This window comes from Lipophrys pholis, assembly GCF_963383615.2.
Source record: "Lipophrys pholis genome assembly, chromosome: 9".
NCBI lineage: Eukaryota > Metazoa > Chordata > Actinopteri > Blenniiformes > Blenniidae > Lipophrys > Lipophrys pholis.
In genome coordinates, this window is record NC_137639.1 from 7,554,586 (window position 1) to 7,572,627 (window position 18,042).

General features: G+C 44.1%; 1 protein-coding gene across 1 annotated transcript; it reads left to right on the forward strand.

The window, feature by feature from the left end:
* Window positions 1-998: 998 nt before the first annotated feature.
* On the forward strand, window positions 999-17,764 carry has2 (hyaluronan synthase 2). Its single transcript, XM_080472394.1, has 4 exons — window positions 999-1,117; window positions 10,136-10,762; window positions 15,208-15,309; window positions 15,397-17,764. Exons 2-4 carry the CDS (start codon window positions 10,136-10,138, stop codon window positions 16,324-16,326), a joined length of 1,659 nt encoding a protein of 552 aa, XP_080328520.1. The 5' UTR covers window positions 999-1,117; the 3' UTR covers window positions 16,327-17,764.
* The last annotated feature ends 278 nt before the right edge of the window (window positions 17,765-18,042 follow it).

Below are 18,042 nucleotides of genomic sequence, written 5' to 3' on the forward strand. Positions count from 1 at the left end.
ACACAGATTTTTTTTTTTAAATGTTTGATTATCACACATTTAATGTCTTGCAACCTGTCTCATCAGTATACATCTCTGTAGTGGTTTTTGAGCCGTGCCACATTTGATTAAAGATAAAATAGTGTGAAAGGAGACTTTTCTTTCAATCTGTCGCTTTCTTGAGGATTTTGAATGAATTTGTAAGGGTGATCCCCCCCCCAACCCCCCCCCCCCCCCCCCCCCCCCCCACCCCCTCTCTCTCTCTCTCTCTCTCTCTCTCTCTCCATCGCTCCTCCTTTACACCCCCAAAACCTCCCCCCTCTTATTAAAACAACACGCCAATCTGTTGTAGTCCGGTAAAAGGAGTTTGGGAGCCGCAGCAGCCATAAAGGAGGCTCCACACACACATTCACACACACTCACACACACATACAGACACACACATACGCACACACACATCCGTCTGGAAGGAATTAGACAGCTGAAACAGCGGTGCAGAGACTTTTGGCCACTTCTGTGCGCTCTGTGTAACCTGGATGCTTTTGGGGGAAACTAGAGAATTACTTACCTGCATGCCCTCCCAAAACACATCAGACATGTGGCTCCAGTTTGACCATTTAGAAGGTGATTGGACTTTTTTATTCTTTTTGCCTCTGAAAAATTTGATTGCTTTTTGAAACTTTTCTTTTTTTTTCTAAAGTCGTTTAAAGAATGAATGAAACTGTCAGAAGGTGGAGAAATATATTTATCATTTTTAAAGTCTATTTTATTTATACTTTTTTCTTGTCTTTTCTTTTTTTTTCAAGCAAAAGTGGTGCCAAAGCTGACTGACAAGATGTTTGTACACCAAAGATACATGTGGTCCCTGGTTAATGACTGCAGACAGACTGTAAAAAGTTAGAGGACGCGCACTCCTCATTGCTTTGAAAAAGGGACGATTCTTGTTTGTTAGTTGTTTTTTTGTTTTTTTTTTAATTTTCCTGCTTTGAATGAGGACCACATCAAGCGGATTAATGACTTTCTCTACAACTCCAGCTCTGCCGCTTCTTTTTCTTCTGCCCGTGGATCGGCACCAGAACCGGCTGAGTTGACCGCATCCACCCTCAAGAACGACCGAGGAGACAGCAGCCGCGTCAAGGTAGGCGTCCTGGGACCGTTGGGTCGGGCGACACGGGAAAAGACACACACAGACACTGATAAGTGTTTCTGTTGGATGACACTCATTCACATGCAGGAAATGTATAGGAAATAATTACGCACAATCTCAAAACTAATGTCATTGTCACACTTCTCCCACTATCGAAGATTGAGAGAGGTTAAAAGTTGCGCGCAATTTATGTCCGTTTATTTCCAACAAGTGCTGCTCATCACATCTCAGCATCTTCACGCACGTGTTCACTGACATCTTCTTACATTTTATATGTTTCAGAGGATTAATTTGTCCAAACATCTGCACATGCCTCCTTGTGCCAGATGTCGTATTGTGACGACTACTTGGAAAGATTATATCCAGATTTCTTTACAGCGTAAAACTTCACTTGGCCCGAAACTATTATTATAGTTTGAGAATAAACCAAATTGATGACGCAAGAAGCTGTGCGTCATTACGTGAGATATGTGAGCCAATGAGAGGGCTGGGTTCAGTTTGCCTTTTGGTGGGAGCGCGTAATTTGACGCCTGGAGTGGCAGAGGGAGAATTACGCAGAGGAGATGGATGAAAAGTCTTTACATTTTTGGCTAATTGTACAATTTTGTGAATATATTGTGGCTGAATTTCATTCATCCCCTTTAACCTCAAAGCATGACCGGACAACTTAAGACAAGTGGTCCCTATTACACACTTTTCACCTCCCTTTTTTTAATATCATATCTTCTATACACGCCCACCACATTAGCTGGATTATGCATGTAAATGCAAATGAACATCTGCCATGCTCCTTTGTCATATTCCCTTCCTCCACCCGCCTCCTCAAACCCCTCGGTGCACAGATACCACTGATGGCTCTTCCCCATCCCACACGAGGAATGCCCATCTGTGAGTTATACTGTATGTGGGAGAATTCCGGACATTTATCAATCATTTACAGTGACATTTCCATCCTACACGTGCAATCTACTTCCTACTGACCTAGAATATCCTTTTTAATGATGCATTTTTCTTTTTTTAAACAAACATTTTTTTTTTGTTTTTAAACAAAGTAAAATGTGGAAATAACCATCAGTTTTAGTGATGCAGTTATTACAGCATTACACATGAGAAATGGCCCCTCCAGTCTCTTCCCTTACTAATCAGCATTCCACTTAGTAATTTAAAATTTGCAGCAACAGACGCACATCTTTCTTGCATGTTCAGTGCATGCACAGGCTTTCTGCTTATGTCGACTTGCATCCAGATTCATGCCAGCATGCATTTCCTGATCTGTCGTGCAGGGAGTTCCCAAGCTGAATGCAGTCCTCAGTGTACAGTCCCAAGTTTAATGCTTTTAAGTGGAGTTAAACACTAAAGCAGATATTTTATTTGTAGGTGGGGTGAGCTTACGGCTCTTTGCTGAGGTTAGAAACAGGATAAAAAAGGACTTTTTTTTTTTGTGACAGTCAAACTGCCGACTCATCTGTGCTTGCAGGATGTTCTTCCATGCAGAGTTTAGTGCAGTTTACTGCCTAACAGAGGAAAGCATTCCATGGCTGGCCTCCATTAGGGCCCACAACAAGTCTCACGTGCCATTACTGCTCCCAGCAAGGGGGCCTTCACTGTATGGGGCCTTTGGGGCTTGAGGCTGGCAAAGGATAACTATTGAAGTTAGTATGAAAGCGCATTGAGTATCCCCTCCCAAACAACCTCAGCTATTTTGTGCATTAATACCCTCAGTTTTTTTGTTTTTTTTCCAGGTTCCCCTGGTATAGAAAGAGTGAAGCGCCACAGTAACCAGCCAATAAAAGCCAAAATTTGGACGTCGGAGAGGGTTTCAGTTAGACCCCCACTACCTCACACTGAGTCACACAGCGTATCATGAAGAGAGCTGATGCCAGTGTTAATGCACGGATCGGGCAGTTACAGTGTGCCATAAAGCAGAATTAGGAGCAGCACAATGTAAGCTGTGTTGAAGGAGCTGTTCCTCAGGTTTTCTTGGCTCTCGTACATCACTTCTCCTTTCTTATTGTCATCACGAGTCAGAAATCTCACTAAAGAAGGCAAAAATGTTTGCAATTCTGAATCTAAACCACAGTCCCGGTCTGTCTTTCTTCTTCAGTACCTCCGATCATCTTCTCATTCACCCCTCAAGTGTCTTCATGTTATCTCTTAACCACATTAACTATGAATAGAAGGCATTTATTTTGGAGCCCTGCTGAAAGCACACCGTTGCCAGACCGGAGAAGTGCTGCTTCAATGGATAACACACAGAGACAAGCAGAAGTCCTTTTTTTTTTCTTTTTGCACTCTTTGCGGCGGACAGATCTGAAGACCTTCGGAAGGAGGAGAATCCCAACAGAAGCTGTATTCATGACAGCACCAAGACTCAACAGTCACGTTCATTCTTATTGTGTAAATGCTGAGTAGGGAAGAAAAGCAAACAGATGATCACTCAAATGAATGGCTGAAGTGGGAATAAGGGGGGGAAGCATTCCCGGCTGAGCCACATCTGTACTTTGGCTTCTCGGAGTCTGCCACAGTGGCGCAGCTCCAGTACCTCAGCTGGCAGTGAGGAGAGCCAACCCCACTACTGCCGTGCCTCCGGTCCTTCTCCGCCTTCCTCCATGCTTCAGTCTCTCGATACAGCTCCCATTGATGCTGCTCTCAATGCCGTCGCTCTCCATGTCGTACCACTTCCTCTCATCCACTCGTCTTCCTACTGAGGGGATGAGTCGAAGGCAGAAGCCTCGCCAGAACACCAAACAGCACGGCTTGCACAAGTCATGCAGTAACAGAGGGAGAAGATGACACCCAGCAAATGCGAAACACTCGGCGGTGATGTTGCAACCTTTGCCCATTACTGCGTACAGTCTTATAACACCTGATTGTAATAGCAGGCAGAAGGTGAGCGAGGAGGGAGCCATGAGAGGACGGAGGAAAAGGAAGTTAAAAGCACCTCCTCTGTAACATTGCACCACTGCCAGTTGTGGCCTTGTCCACCTGATTCCAATCATGTAAGTAGTAGGGCGATGTAGCGCAGTGGGTGGTGGTACTGTTTAGTTCTGGTTCTTATAATGGCTACAACAGTGCACTGTGAATCCATGAGGAAGAGAGGAGGTGGTGGTGGGGGGGGGGGGGGGGGGGGGGGGGGGTTCAGGAGGGGGTGGGAGGTGAGGATGGTCACACACTTCCAAGCAGTGCCTTTTAATATCCACTTGACCTTTCACTTAATTTAGAGGTTTTTTTTATTTATAGCGCATGGCTCCCGCTTGGAGAAGCACGGGTTTGTTATTAACATGAACATAAGTACATAAATGTCTGGACACCAAAAGACCAATCAGATTTAGCATCATTGATTATATTTCATCAAGAAGAACAGCACATTTTTGCAGCTTTTCTGAACGAAAGCAGCTGATGGGAGCTGGCAGAGAGCAGAGATTCAGCCTTGAGCGGTGTGTGGGTGTGTGTGTGTGTGTGTGCGTGCGTGCGTGCGTGCGTGTGTGTGTGTGTCTGGCCCAAGACAGCAGCCAACTCTCGAGTCTTTCCCAGCTGCTCCCTCTCCTCTGCCTCGTCATCCACCGAGGAACACGTGAGCCATTCCTGCATCCTGCTGCAACTGTCTTGAGGGTCGTCTCCACATTTAATGCCTTTCAAATACACGCCCCAGCCTTTTTTTTTTTTTTTTTTTTTTGCAGCTCTCCTCGGCCCGCGTACAGGGACGCGCCACGGCAGCTCTTATGCACACATACGCTCGCTATACGCGTTGCTTGTTGGCGTTCCAGACTGCGCGTCTCTCCGTTGTGTAGTTTTTACGTCTCCTGGCAGAACATCACGCACTTGAGATTTCAAAGGTGTACATGACCTCAGCAGGTCTGTTTTTCTAATGCTGTCTTGGTGGCAACATAAAACTTGTTCAGTGTTCCCTCAGTCGATCAAGAGGCTTCAGCAAACCGTAAATGAAATTAAAATCAGATTATTATTAGTCGGTACCCACTGGGGATTGATGCAGATTGCAACCTGATTGTGAGTAATGGACTTTAAATCATTAAATTAAAGTTCTTGCTCGTGCTTCAACGGTATTCAGAGTGCAAGCTGGCTCACGACGTTAAAGTTTGATTTGTGAACGGCGCTCATCCAGCCAGAAACGCTGATTTGCGAGTGTTACACTTCCAGCCAGTTACTGCTTAGTCACACCAACATAAAGATGTAAGCTTTATGTTATCTCAGCTCCACACAGACCAGCGAGCTGTCTTTCTTGGCTCCGCTTCAGATTTACGCTCTCTGCTGAGCGTACGAGTGACGACGGGCCCGTACACACGAATGCGATGGGGATGTGCATGCGTGCGCGGTCCACCCTGGCGAGCCTTGTTATACTTTACATCCCATCACAGGCCTTGAACTGGAACCCCGAAAGGCTTTCTACTGCCCTCATGTGAGTTGAGTCAAAGCCATCTCCTCCTCGCTGCAGCGCACGTACACTCACACACCTCTTTCCTGTGCGCACGTGCACGCCATGGCTGAAACACACATGCTGTGCACATTATGCTGAGCTCACATACACACACATGCAGTCATACACATGGCCGGTGTTCAGCAACTGGGAGACTTAATGGCGTTCTCATTTACCCAGACAAGGCACATATATACCTGACAGCTGCTCACTGTTACATAACATGCATAAGGTTTATAACAACATGTGGTGATTCCCCTGGCTGTTATAAATCACTTATTATGCCTGAGGACCACAATGGGTCCCGTATTTCACTGTATTCCTGATTTTCTTGGGATAATACCACACATTTCAATTTTGACTACAGCACTACGAATCTGGCTCAGGATAAAAATGCTGATTCAGCAGTTTCAATCAAAAGCATTTCATCTTTCCAAACACATGAAAAGACGGTAGTGCCATGATAAAAGTTTGAATTTTCCTCTTCTGTAATCGGAAAGCCCAGGTTTAAGTAAAGGTTGTTTTTTTTCTCTATTATTTTCTCTGGAGGTGATAGGATGGGCCTAAAGTTTGGTACACAGTCTCCTCTTTCCCACAGAATCAACCATCACTGATGTAAACTACGCCGATCACAAGCTGCTTCACACTATTCTTCACATGACAAGTCAAAAGGCATCGTTTTTGGGTTGTCATTTCAAAAATGTATGTTTGTTTGCACGGAAAATGACACAAACGCTGAAAATGATGTCGTTTTCATGTAGAGCCACGAGTGGCGTGCATGCGCATTAGCAACATTTTCAAAAAGTTGCATTTTCAGTGGCTCCAAGCAGTGAAAGTTTTCCTTTTTAACTTAAAACAAAAGTTGCCATGTAGCAAATTTTCCAGACTATGAGTCACCTCGGAGTATACGTCACATCAGTCAAAACATTTGTCATGAAGAGCAAAAAAGCATATATAACTCGCACTGGACTATAAATTGCATTTATTTAGAAATTATTTTCACAAAATCCAAGACCTAGAACAGACATTTAATCTGGAAAGGCAAGGTATTCCATCTTGACTTGGTGTGAAAATGACCATTGGGGGCAATTTTGATCCCTCTCCAGTAACACGCCAGCCCCACTGTGACGTGTGACCTCTCAGGACCAATTGTCACTACATTCACACTTTTTTGTCCTTTTTCCCCATCACTTGGGTCCACTAGGCATCGATGCTAACAGCTTGGACTTCCTCTGTGTTTGTGATATATTCTTCATATATAACTCTCTCCTGACTATAAGTCAGACCAGCCAAACTATGGAAAAACAAAGCCACTTATAGTCCTGAAAATACGGTAAACTGGACCTAAAAATGCTCGCAAACAATTAAAGGGTTAACAAAGCTGAAATTGCTAATATAGTTACAAACAATACAGGCAAAATTAAAACCACTGAAACAGAAAAACAATAAGTAAGATAGCTAAAACGAAAGTAGGTAAATATATGTCAAATACAAAAAATATTGCACAGGTGGATTCCTGATGTGAATGAGGCGTCTCGACACGTACGACAAGATACATAAACATGATTTTTACATCTAGACACTTCCTGATTACGATGAATGTAAAATATAATAAAGAGCACAAAATGGAATATATCCATGCAGCTCTATGTTTTCACACTGGTCAGTGGTATCTTAAAGGACCACACACATTCTGTACATCTCGTTCTCTCGTCCGCTCTGGAAGGAAATGCAGATTCTTCAACACGTCAATGAGTACAAAAAGAAAAAACTGCTTCGAACTGAGCAGTCATCCTGAGCCAGTCCATCCAGCAGTGTATTGTTTGACTGTAAAATACTGACACCAAAATTGATTTCAAACCGCCAGATATTCTCTCTAAAAAAGGATTCAGCTGTGTACATTTGGGCCGTTCAGTCATTTATTCATTCATTCGTTGACTCGCTCACTGACTTACTATCACTTGCGCATCCACGAAGTTGTGATGTTACTCCTGAGACGGGAGTTGAACTCCAGAGGCCGTTAATGACGTCAGAGGGAGACTCCGTCAGCGTCCAACCCGGGGGTCACGCTCAGGTTGGGTGCACACGCACACGCACGTGCAAAAACACAATAAAGCGATTGGGGCGTTATCGCTCCACATGCATCACGGTATCAAAACAAACAGAAAGCCGGAGTGATATCATCAGCGTGTGTTAATAACACCTTCGGCTCACACAGACGCACATTGGCACGCAAAAGATACACACTACTTGAAAATGACATCATCCAGGTCATCTGTGTGTGTCCACCTCCACAGACGCTGCTCTGATTATAGTGGACATTCCTCGGGGACCCGGTCCGATATCGGAGCAGCGCTATGACCGACTCTTAGTCTCTCTGAGCTAATTGTCGCGCTGACCTTTTTCACCCTTCATCGCACACGCGGAGTGGCGTTTGCGCCGCCTCAAAGAGCAAAAGCGTCTCAGTGAATTGACTTGACCTGTAAAAGCTGCACTTCCTCAGCTGGTTCGCAGTGAGGAGTTGACAAAAGTCTGCTCAGCTCGAGCCGAATGCGGTTTCACATTGATGTGAACCAACATTTGTTAAAACAGTGAACATTGGCTTTGATAGCACAGTAATGCTGAGAAATGTTCTCCTCGAGAAAGTGGTTTGCTTTAAGTGGGTGAATAAAGATGTGGTGGAGGAATTTACTCTGCACTACCTTATATAGCTGTAAAACAATGTAGGAACTGAGAGAAGTCAGTTTAAAGCAATTAAAATGTGGATTTTTACAGACATTTCTCTTTCTCTCTCTCCACTGTTGTAGAAAGGTTTTGTGTGTGTGTGTGTGTGTGTGTGTGTGTGTGTGTGTGTGTGTGTGTGTGTGTGTGTGTGTGTGTGTGTGTGTGTGTGTGTGTGTGTCTGGGGTCTTGTAAATGAGTGGTTGACGTTAAGAGCCTTGCCACGTGCCAGAGGAGGCCTGCTACACTCACTGTGGCCTTCTCATCCAGTGATCAAATGAACAAGGCATTGTGTCTGTGCCAATGTGTGTGTGTGTGTGTGTGTGTGTGTGTGTGTGTGTGTGTGTGTGTGTGTGTGTGTGTGTGTGTGTGTGTGTGTGTGTGTGGGTGTGTGTGTGTGTGTGTGTGGGTGTGTGTGTATGTCTCCTCTATTACTCGTTGTCGCATGTCTTCTTGTCTCTGCCTGTTTTTCATTCTCTATACTACATGTATCCACCACTCTGTCTGTCTGTCTCTGTCTGTCTGTCTCTGTCTCTCTGCTTCCCCTCCCTCCATCTGTCTTAGGTGTGGCGTGAATAACCCTTGCCAGATCACAAACGCCGCTCGTCTTTACATACTTTCTGTTTGATGGTTTTACAGCGTGTCCTCCATCTAACGTACATGCGTGTTCCCTATACATTTGTTATGATGTATTTCTCATGCAATCAGCCGAACGTGACATCAAGGAAGCTGCACACAGCTATGACTAAGAACTGTCCCACAAGGGGGCGCCCTATTGTCTTGAGAATTTCGAGAGCTTGGTCAAGTCGAAAGGTCCTTTTGACGCCCAGCCTCACTTTCACTGCACATCTTCGTCTATGCGTCGTCTGTCAAGAGTGATTTTAGTTGCGATGCCGTCTACAGGGAGTCTCAGCCAGGGACGAGGCACACGTGCAGCATTAGAAGATTCTAAAAAGCTCATGTCTTCTCCTTCTCCTTCTCCTTCTTCTTCTTCCCACGGAGATATAAACAGATGACATCACAGGGTGGTCCGCTCCGCGTTGAGCCGAGCCACTCTGAGTGGGTCTCCGCCGGTCTGCCAAACAGATGGCGGTAGCAACATAATGAGGGCTGGAAACTAAACTTCAGGAGTGAGAGCAGAGGCCTGTGCAGCAGGGAAGCTTTCACCCAAGACTTTTTTTTTTATTTTGTTGTTGCACAGTTTAGACACAGAAAGCGGGAGATGTTCTTTATCAGTACCCCCATACCCTTCTACCCCCCCCCCCCCCCCCCCCTCATAAAAAGAGAGACAATAATGGTTCATGATCCGAGCTCCTTATATGGCGTTCAACTCAAAACCCTTTTAAATTTACTGTACAGTGGAAAAAAAATAAATCCATAACTGCCATTATTCTTTCCTCGGGCGGGCCGGGGCAGCCAGCTTGTTGCTTAATTAGGTCAAGAAATCTTGTAACGCGTGCCCACCCACACTAGAAAGGAGAGTTGGAACAATCGGCTACTCACAACCGTCTGACATTTAGACGGGATTTTGGGGAGGGGTGGAGGGAGGCAGAGGGTGAAGGAGAGGGCAAAACAAGGAGAAACTTTACTGCTTTCACTACCTGCCGCTTTCCTCCAGCAAAACAATATAGTGGTGTGTGTGTGTGTGTGTGTGTGTGCCATAGCATGATGGAAAATGCTGTGTATGAGCATTTCTTGTATTTCATAAGGGTTTGTACGGCTCAAAGCTCTTGGTTGGCATGACATTCTGCACACCAAGCCCATCAAAGTTGATTTGATGTTGATTTTCATTTAATAAATTGCTGAAGTTTACCGCACACTCTCTAAACTGAACCTTTTTCTTTTGTCGGTAGATGAAGTGTCAAAGAGTCCTGACATACCTGAGGATATTCGGGACCACCATGTTCGGTGTGTCCCTCCTGGTCGGCATCTCCACTGCCTACATCATGGGCTACCAGTTCTTCACCACGGCGGGCAATCACCTCTCCTTCGGCCTGTACGGCGCCATCTTGGTGGTCCACCTCATCATCCAGAGCCTGTTTGCGCTCCTGGAACACAGAAACATGCGTCGCTCCCTGGAGACGCCCATCAAACTGAACAAGTCGCTGGCGCTGTGCATCGCGGCGTATCAGGAGGACCCCAACTACCTGAGGAAGTGCCTGGTGTCCGTCAAGAGGCTGACCTACCCGGGGATCAAGGTGATCATGGTGATCGACGGGAACTCAAACGATGACCTGTACATGATGGATATTTTCAAGGAGATCATGGGATGGGACAAATCGGCCACGTATGTTTGGCGGAGTAACTATCACGCCCGGGGCCCCGACGAGACGGACGAGAGCTACGCCGAGAGCCTCCAGCAAGTCGCCAGGCTGGTGCTGAACAACAAGTGTGTGTGTGTCATGCAGAAGTGGGGGGGGAAGAGGGAGGTCATGTACACGGCCTTCAAAGCGCTCGGAAGGAGTGTGGACTATGTGCAGGTGAGGATAAGACCAATCAGTTTATGTGGGAAGAATATTTGATATTAACTGATGATGAACCTCTAATTTTTAATATTTGTCATATATGAAAGTTGGAGCATCGCAGAGCACTTTTCTGTGTGTCCTGCCCACTGGCTGCTTGTTAGCTTTAACATTAAGCGATTGTCTTAATAGTTACCCTTTCACTAGGCTTCTGTTGCCAGGAGGAGCAGTGCCTCATTGATTCCCAGCAAACTACTTTAGCATCCTTACAAAAACCTTATTCCATATCATATTTTTTATGCTTTCTTTCGTTGTAATCAAAACTGTCTCTTTCCCAAACAAAGATCATCTTTCTCCAAACAAATCTATATAACTCCTCTGAAGTGATTAAGCCAATCAGACCCACACAGTGGTGACAGCTCAGCTCGGCTCGGAGCCATAGTGGTAATCCAAAAACACTACTATGTGTGTCAATGCTTGTATAATTTCAGATATAATAATGAGACATAAAATCAGCCAGACAGGGCTGAAAGCAGCTGCAACGGGGTATTGTGAAATGATATGAGTCAGTGGTATGTTGAGAATCAGCAGCAGTGAGTCAGCTTGGGACCCAATAAAGGTTTCTTCTGAGTCACACAGCAACGTTTCAAGTAAAAGCACGCTTTTACTTGAAACGTTGCTGTGTGTTTCTTTTTTAGTTTCGTTTCAGACAAATTTCACATTTACACGATAATGTTTAAAGTGAAAAGTCATTGTTTTTTGCGTTTTTGTTTAAGTAAAGATTCTTGTTCACACAGCAATGTTGTTGAAAACAATGTCCGTTTACACAGAAACGGCAGAAACACTGAAAACAATGTAGTTTAAATGTAGGGCCCCTAGGGGGTGCACATGCACAGTTGCAACGTTTTCAAAAAGTTACTTTTTCAGTGGCTTCAGTGGTTTTTCATATGAAAACATTGTCATTTCAAAAAGTTACATTTTTCCACCGAGACCTAGTTAGTGGTCAAAAAGTTCCACCTTTAGAGCCATTTTCAAAAAGTTGCGTTTCCCCCCATTTCAGCAGAGACAGAGACGAAGCATTTTCAAAAAGTTCCACCCTGTTTTGAAAAAGTTACGCTTTCAGTGGCACCTAGCATCATCGTCGTGTAAACAGAAAAATGCATGCAAAGTTTTCAGTTTTATGTGATAAACAGTTAATGGACGGTGATCACGAAACGACACTGATTGGATTCAAAGAACAACTTATTTTGTTGCATTTTACTTTTGAAACTCCAACTATATAAACACCACAAGGCGTGACACTATCTAAAATCTTAAAACACAAGGTGTGAGACAAATTAGACAAAACTTAACCTAAAATAATAAAAAAACAAATTAGAAAGGTCTTTTCATTCATGCAATTTTTGAATGCTTCCTGTGCGTTTCTTTGAATACAACCTCATGTACGAGGACAGCTGACATCCGAGGAGGACACCCCGAGGAAGAGAAAAAGCTAGACTGATTTCATGACAGAGAGGCGCAAACAGAAAGAGAGATGTCTGCAGAGAGGAAAAGAAGGAAGGAGGGGGGGGGGGGGGACGCTTCTCAAAGACTCTTTTGTCCTGCTTTTAGGTGGACTGTGGCCGTGTGCATCGTGTTGTGAAGTGTAGCATGAAGAGGGGCAGCGCGGCCTACGAGTTGCTGTAAAAACAGATCTGCTCTACATGACCGGTATTTGGAGGAGGATCCCAAAACTGACAGAGAAACTTTGACCATGTTTGTTTGCGGGCCAAAATAACTCAAAATATGTCAAATGTTGACTTAAAAATACAGTAAGGTTTGAGTAGGCAGAAAAAAATACTTTTTTTCTTTGTGTCTTGGCGGAGCTTGAAATATAACGAGTGACAAGAGCAACAATTGCTGTGCCAAGCGCCACATTAGCTGAAGTACTGGAAACCTGATTTCATCGTGAGAGCCATGTTATAGGAAGTATGCTTAAGCTAGATCGCCTTCTCTTATTCAGGGGAATAGAATTAATCGTCATACTTTCTGTCTGCTATTCTCATTTAGTCAGTTTGGCTCAATGTGTTGACATATTGCCACCTACAGCCATAGTGACTGGTTACATCATGCAGGCGAAGCATGACTCGATGTATTTTCTCAAAGCATCATGAAATGAATCCAAACCTTTTGGCACACACATAAATCTGTGTATTTCAGTGGGAAAAAAGTGAGTGTGAAGGCACGGGAGTTTCTGTGATGTTGTCATAGTTTAACATTTTAGTTCTTCCCAATTTAACACAAACCTTGTTTGTACCACAAAAGTACTTTTCAGGTAAACAGTAATCAGCAACTTCATGTGCAATTGCTTCACTAATGCAGATCAGCTTATCTGTTTTATTTACATGCGACATCCGAGTTCGGGATCGAGTTAATCTAACAAACATTTATTGTTGAGAAGAAGCTGGAATACCTGTAGAAACCCATGTATACAGAGATGCACAGAAAGGTCCTAGACCACAATCAAACTGGACCCTTTTTGTTGTGATGAGGGAGTTTTAACCACAACACCACCTTGCAACCTCACCATGCTATTATAGCCACATACGCCATCGTGTCTCCCAGGTGACCAGCTTTAATCACCAAGTTCATTCAAAGTCAGCTGCTTGTAAAAACCCAAAGTTGAGAGAGAAGATGGCCCTTGTGGGATGTGGTAGGCCAGTGGTTGGTGCTTTGTTTACTATAGTCACTTATTGTTCCTGTCCGAGGTATTTCTGTTTGTGTTTGTTCCCATGAAATTTGGCCCTATTGTCAAGGTAGTTTGTCTCTGTTAATGTCTTATCCGTTGTTCTATTTTACATTATTTTTGTCTTCTCCTTTAAAGAAACACACATTAATAAACAATTTAAAGATCCCACATTATACGGTTTTTCAACAATTACAAATAGGTATCAGTCTAAAAGTCTAAAAGTCCCCCTCATGAGCTCTACTGAGAACAGGCTGCTTCTGTGTTTGAACCTTTAAATGCTAATGAACTATGTCTGTCCACGCCTACGCCACATCGGTTTTCCGGTGGTGTTTGCGAAGAGAAATTTTTTTCGCTCGCTTGCAATTTTAGAGGGCAGAGCTCATCTACCTGTGGGATGGTCAAAGTGGGTATCCACTACCAGACGGAGCGGTTCTTTCCCCACATGACATCGTGAAGGGAAAATATCTGATTGGTCCGTATAAACACATATTATACAAAATAGACTAAGCAAGTGAGTGCGATGACAGACCTTCTTAACTTCTGAGGCCACAAACACAGGCTGTGGAGACACATATTACTGTTAGAAAACCATTGGAAAGTGAATTTTGCCTAATATGGTACCTTTAAGGTGTGTCCAATGGTAACTGTAAAGTTGGAAAGGTTCCACCTGAACATAATCAAATTTGACCTTGAGAAATTGGAGGTTAGGGATATTGTAAGCATGTTAACCGTAGACTTTAAAGCAAGGGTGCATTAATGTAGTGTGATGATAAATTATACATTCATCTTGGTCAGCGTATGGACTCTAATAACAGCAATAAAGCAGCACTGCTGGATGTTTCTTGTCAGTTATGGTCATGTGAACAATGTAACATAGAAAGTATGACCTTTCCAAATAGGGTCTTTCCCAGTTCCGAGCGCCATAAAAATTAGAATCACCAATTAAGAAGGACACCGTTTTGATTGTGGAAGGAAGTCGTTGCTGGAGGAAATCTTCACAGGGGGGAACATGCAATACACGCTGAATGGTGGACACCAGGTTTGAACTACTGTATCACCGTACCACCCAAAACTGAACATACGCATTGTGGTAATGATACTCATTATATTACAACTCAAGCATAGCTTGTTGCGTGATGACTGAGAGGAGAAATATGCATACCATCAGCTTGCCACATACATCTGATTAACGTATGAGGGAAAATCTTTAAGGAGTCTGCGTTACAGGATGTGTTGTGTTGTTGTCCGACACCTGCAGCCGCCTGCAGCTTGCCAGCAAACCACTTGTTTAGAGAGAGATTTCAAAAGAACTCTGTGCATCCCTGCCAGCAAACGTGCCAGTACCCTTCAACGTTAGAGAATAGGAGGGACAGCGTTGCGTGCCTTTTCACTATCATCATGCTCGGCCTGGAACAGATGTGTTCTGTTAGCAGGGAGTGGGCTCGGGATTTGTTCTCATCACCTGATTCTGGAAGTCAGGAAAATGGCCATTTATAGTAGAACACAGGGAGAACTGCAAATGAACATGAGAATAGATAGTGATAGAGGGTGGCTGTTGAAGTGGAAAGCAGTCAGTTTGATCTTTGCTGCAGAGGATTTCACACCATACTGTTGCTTTTCATGTGTCTTTTTGGACAAACTTTCACACATTTGACTTGTACTGAAAACCATGATTGAGCGTAGACGTGTGTGATTGAATCAATGTGGAGCTGAAGCTTTGTTGGTTTGTTTGTAGGTGTGTGACTCTGACACCATGCTGGACCCGGCATCATCAGTGGAGATGGTGAAGGTTTTAGAAGAAGACCCTATGGTGGGAGGAGTGGGAGGAGACGTACAGGTAGAACTATAAAAGCAAGATTCTCTAAATACGTGATCTATTTTATTTTTCCAAACGTCACTTTTCCCCCTGTCAATCTCTTTGTAGATCTTGAACAAATACGAGTCGTGGATCTCCTTCCTGAGCAGCGTCCGTTACTGGATGGCCTTCAACATCGAGCGGGCCTGCCAGTCCTACTTCGGCTGCGTTCAGTGCATCAGCGGCCCTTTGGGAATGTACCGAAACTCCCTGCTGCACGAGTTTCTCGAGGACTGGTACAATCAGACGTTCATGGGCTCTCACTGCAGTTTTGGGGATGATCGTCATCTCACGAACCGAGTTCTCAGCCTCGGCTATGCAACCAAATACACAGCACGTTCAAAGTGCCTTACAGAGACGCCGATCACGTATCTGCGGTGGCTCAATCAGCAGACTCGATGGAGTAAGTCGTATTTCCGAGAATGGCTCTATAACTCCATGTGGTTCCACAAACACCATCTATGGATGACTTATGAGGCCGTGATCACCGGCTTCTTCCCGTTCTTTCTCATTGCCACTGCAATTCAACTCTTCTACATAGGGAGGCTGTGGAATATCCTCTTGTTTTTACTCATCGTGCAAGCTGTGGCACTGATTAAGTCGTCCTTCGCCAGCTGCCTCAGAGGTAACATCGTCATGGTGTTCATGTCGTTCTATTCTGTACTGTATATGTCAAGCCTGTTGCCGGCCAAAATGTTTGCGATCGCAACGATCAACAAGTCCGGATGGGGAACTTCTGGGAGAAAAACGGTAGTCGTGAACTTCATCGGTCTGATTCCGATATCAGTCTGGTTCACCATCCTTTTCATTGGGATTATATACACAGTCATTTTGCAGACGAGAAAACCCTTTCCCGAATCAGAAAAGTTAGTTTTGGTCATAGGGGCGGTCGTCTATGCCAGTTATTGGGTGGTACTGTTGACGTTGTATACAGTGCTCATAAGCAAATGCGGGAAGAGGAAGAAAGAATCACACTACGATATGGTGCTGGACGTATGACTTACAGACTACAGTCCTCTTTTACCACTGAGCTCTCTTGGGCTGTTTTCACACACGCGGTGTTGTGCTTAGGCAAATGTTTCTCAGATGCAGAGCAGCTCTGGAGGCAAAATTGGTTGAGTTCAACCAGAATGGGCGGAAAACCAGAGTGTTTTATTTAATTTCATTCAGACTTGAATGGCAAAAAGCATATCAACGGCAGTGGGTGTAACCGTGGCGTTTGTGATCTAGCTACAACGGTATGCCAGCAGAACAACTTGCTGGCTCCGAGTGGCAGCGTTGTAGTTGGCAGCAAGACTGCTCGGTTTCATGGTATCAGCTACCTCTTCTTGTCATTTTCACTGGGCTTCAGTCGAACATCAGCCAGAGGAACGGTCTGATCTCCAATGACTCCCGTTGGGGTTCAACTTGACCACTAAGAATATTTTCCCTCCAGAGCAGCACAGTATCTCTCACAAATGTTTGTTTGTCCCCACCAAAGAAAAGTCTCAGTGTTGCAACCCCCCCTCACTAAAGGGAAGCAAGAAAACTGCCAGTGTGTAACTGACAATGGACGACACATCCATTGGACAAATCAATTAGTAGCAGGAAAACGTGTGAAACTTCGGCAACATTTTCGGTGTAATCTGGTCAGTCTGTGTGGATCCTGAGAATAGATGAGGTCCACCGTTAAACACAAGAATATAATGCACATGTCCAAACCTGTTAGTTCTGGGGGTATTACATGGGTGTGCCTTTACAGTGTTTTGTATCTGTTCTGGGAAGAGCTACAATATCAGTTTCTAGAGGTGAAGAAAGGGCTTTAAAATGGAAAGCTGCTCTCTTTCTTTTGTTGCGCTCATGTCATATGGGAAAAACTTACTTGTACGATTCAGTTGAGGAGCTTCAGGGCAATATATACCCAGGAATCCTATAATCCAACTACCTTGCTTCTCATGCCAAGCTTGAGAAAGCACTTTTCTTTGAAGACAGTTTAGAGAGTGGGGAGGCTTTAAGACACACTTCCGAACGCAGCTGTGTGTTAACTCGGTTTTCATTTTGGCCGCTCTGAATTTGTAGTATGTTGAATGTGAAGACGATTAGAAAGGTACCGATAACGATAACAGTATCGGTTATTGGGCCCGATACTGCACTGAGCACTTGTACTCGATTAAGATCCCCGATAGAACCTGACGAGTATTACGTGATGTCATGCGTCGTCAACGTCAGCAGTATCGTTTGCGTATGGAGTATGAATGGGCTTAATGGAATTTAATAAATACTTGTTTTCAGGACAAGTATCTAAGTTGGTACTCATACTTGACCTTGTCCAGGCATAAATGCGTCTCTAAAAACAAAAAGCAGTTTTCCTTTCACTCCCGTCTGACATGACTGCAGTATTTTTCTTAAAGTTTACAAAGTGAAGAATCTCAAACTGATCTCTGATTGGTGAACATGTGACCACACGAGAGAGACGGTGTATCATTGCTGCTGTGTTTTCGTAACAGAAACATTTACAATAATTGTTTTTTTTGGGGGGTTTTTTTTTTAATATGAACTTATGGGTGTATGTTGCAAAGAAAGATTTTAACACTATTATTTTTAATGTATTTCTTTCTACCGAGTTGATCGATAGCCATCAAGAAGCAGACAGGCTAGACATGTTTCAATCCAAAGACTTTATGATTTTCCGCCTTCCCTATGCCCTCGATCTCTTCCATTCTTCAGTACTGTATT

What these genes read in the sequence shown, in the direction of transcription:
- has2 (XM_080472394.1), top strand. Translation starts at nt 10,136, where the DNA reads ATGAAGTGTCAAAGAGTCCTGACATACCTGAGGATATTCGGGACCACC. An exon ending in GGAGTGTGGACTATGTGCAG is followed by an intron (nt 10,763 to 15,207) that starts GTGAGGATAAGA and finishes GTTTGTTTGTAG; the next exon opens with GTGTGTGACTCTGACACCAT. An exon ending in GAGTGGGAGGAGACGTACAG is followed by an intron (nt 15,310 to 15,396) that starts GTAGAACTATAA and finishes ATCTCTTTGTAG; the next exon opens with ATCTTGAACAAATACGAGTC.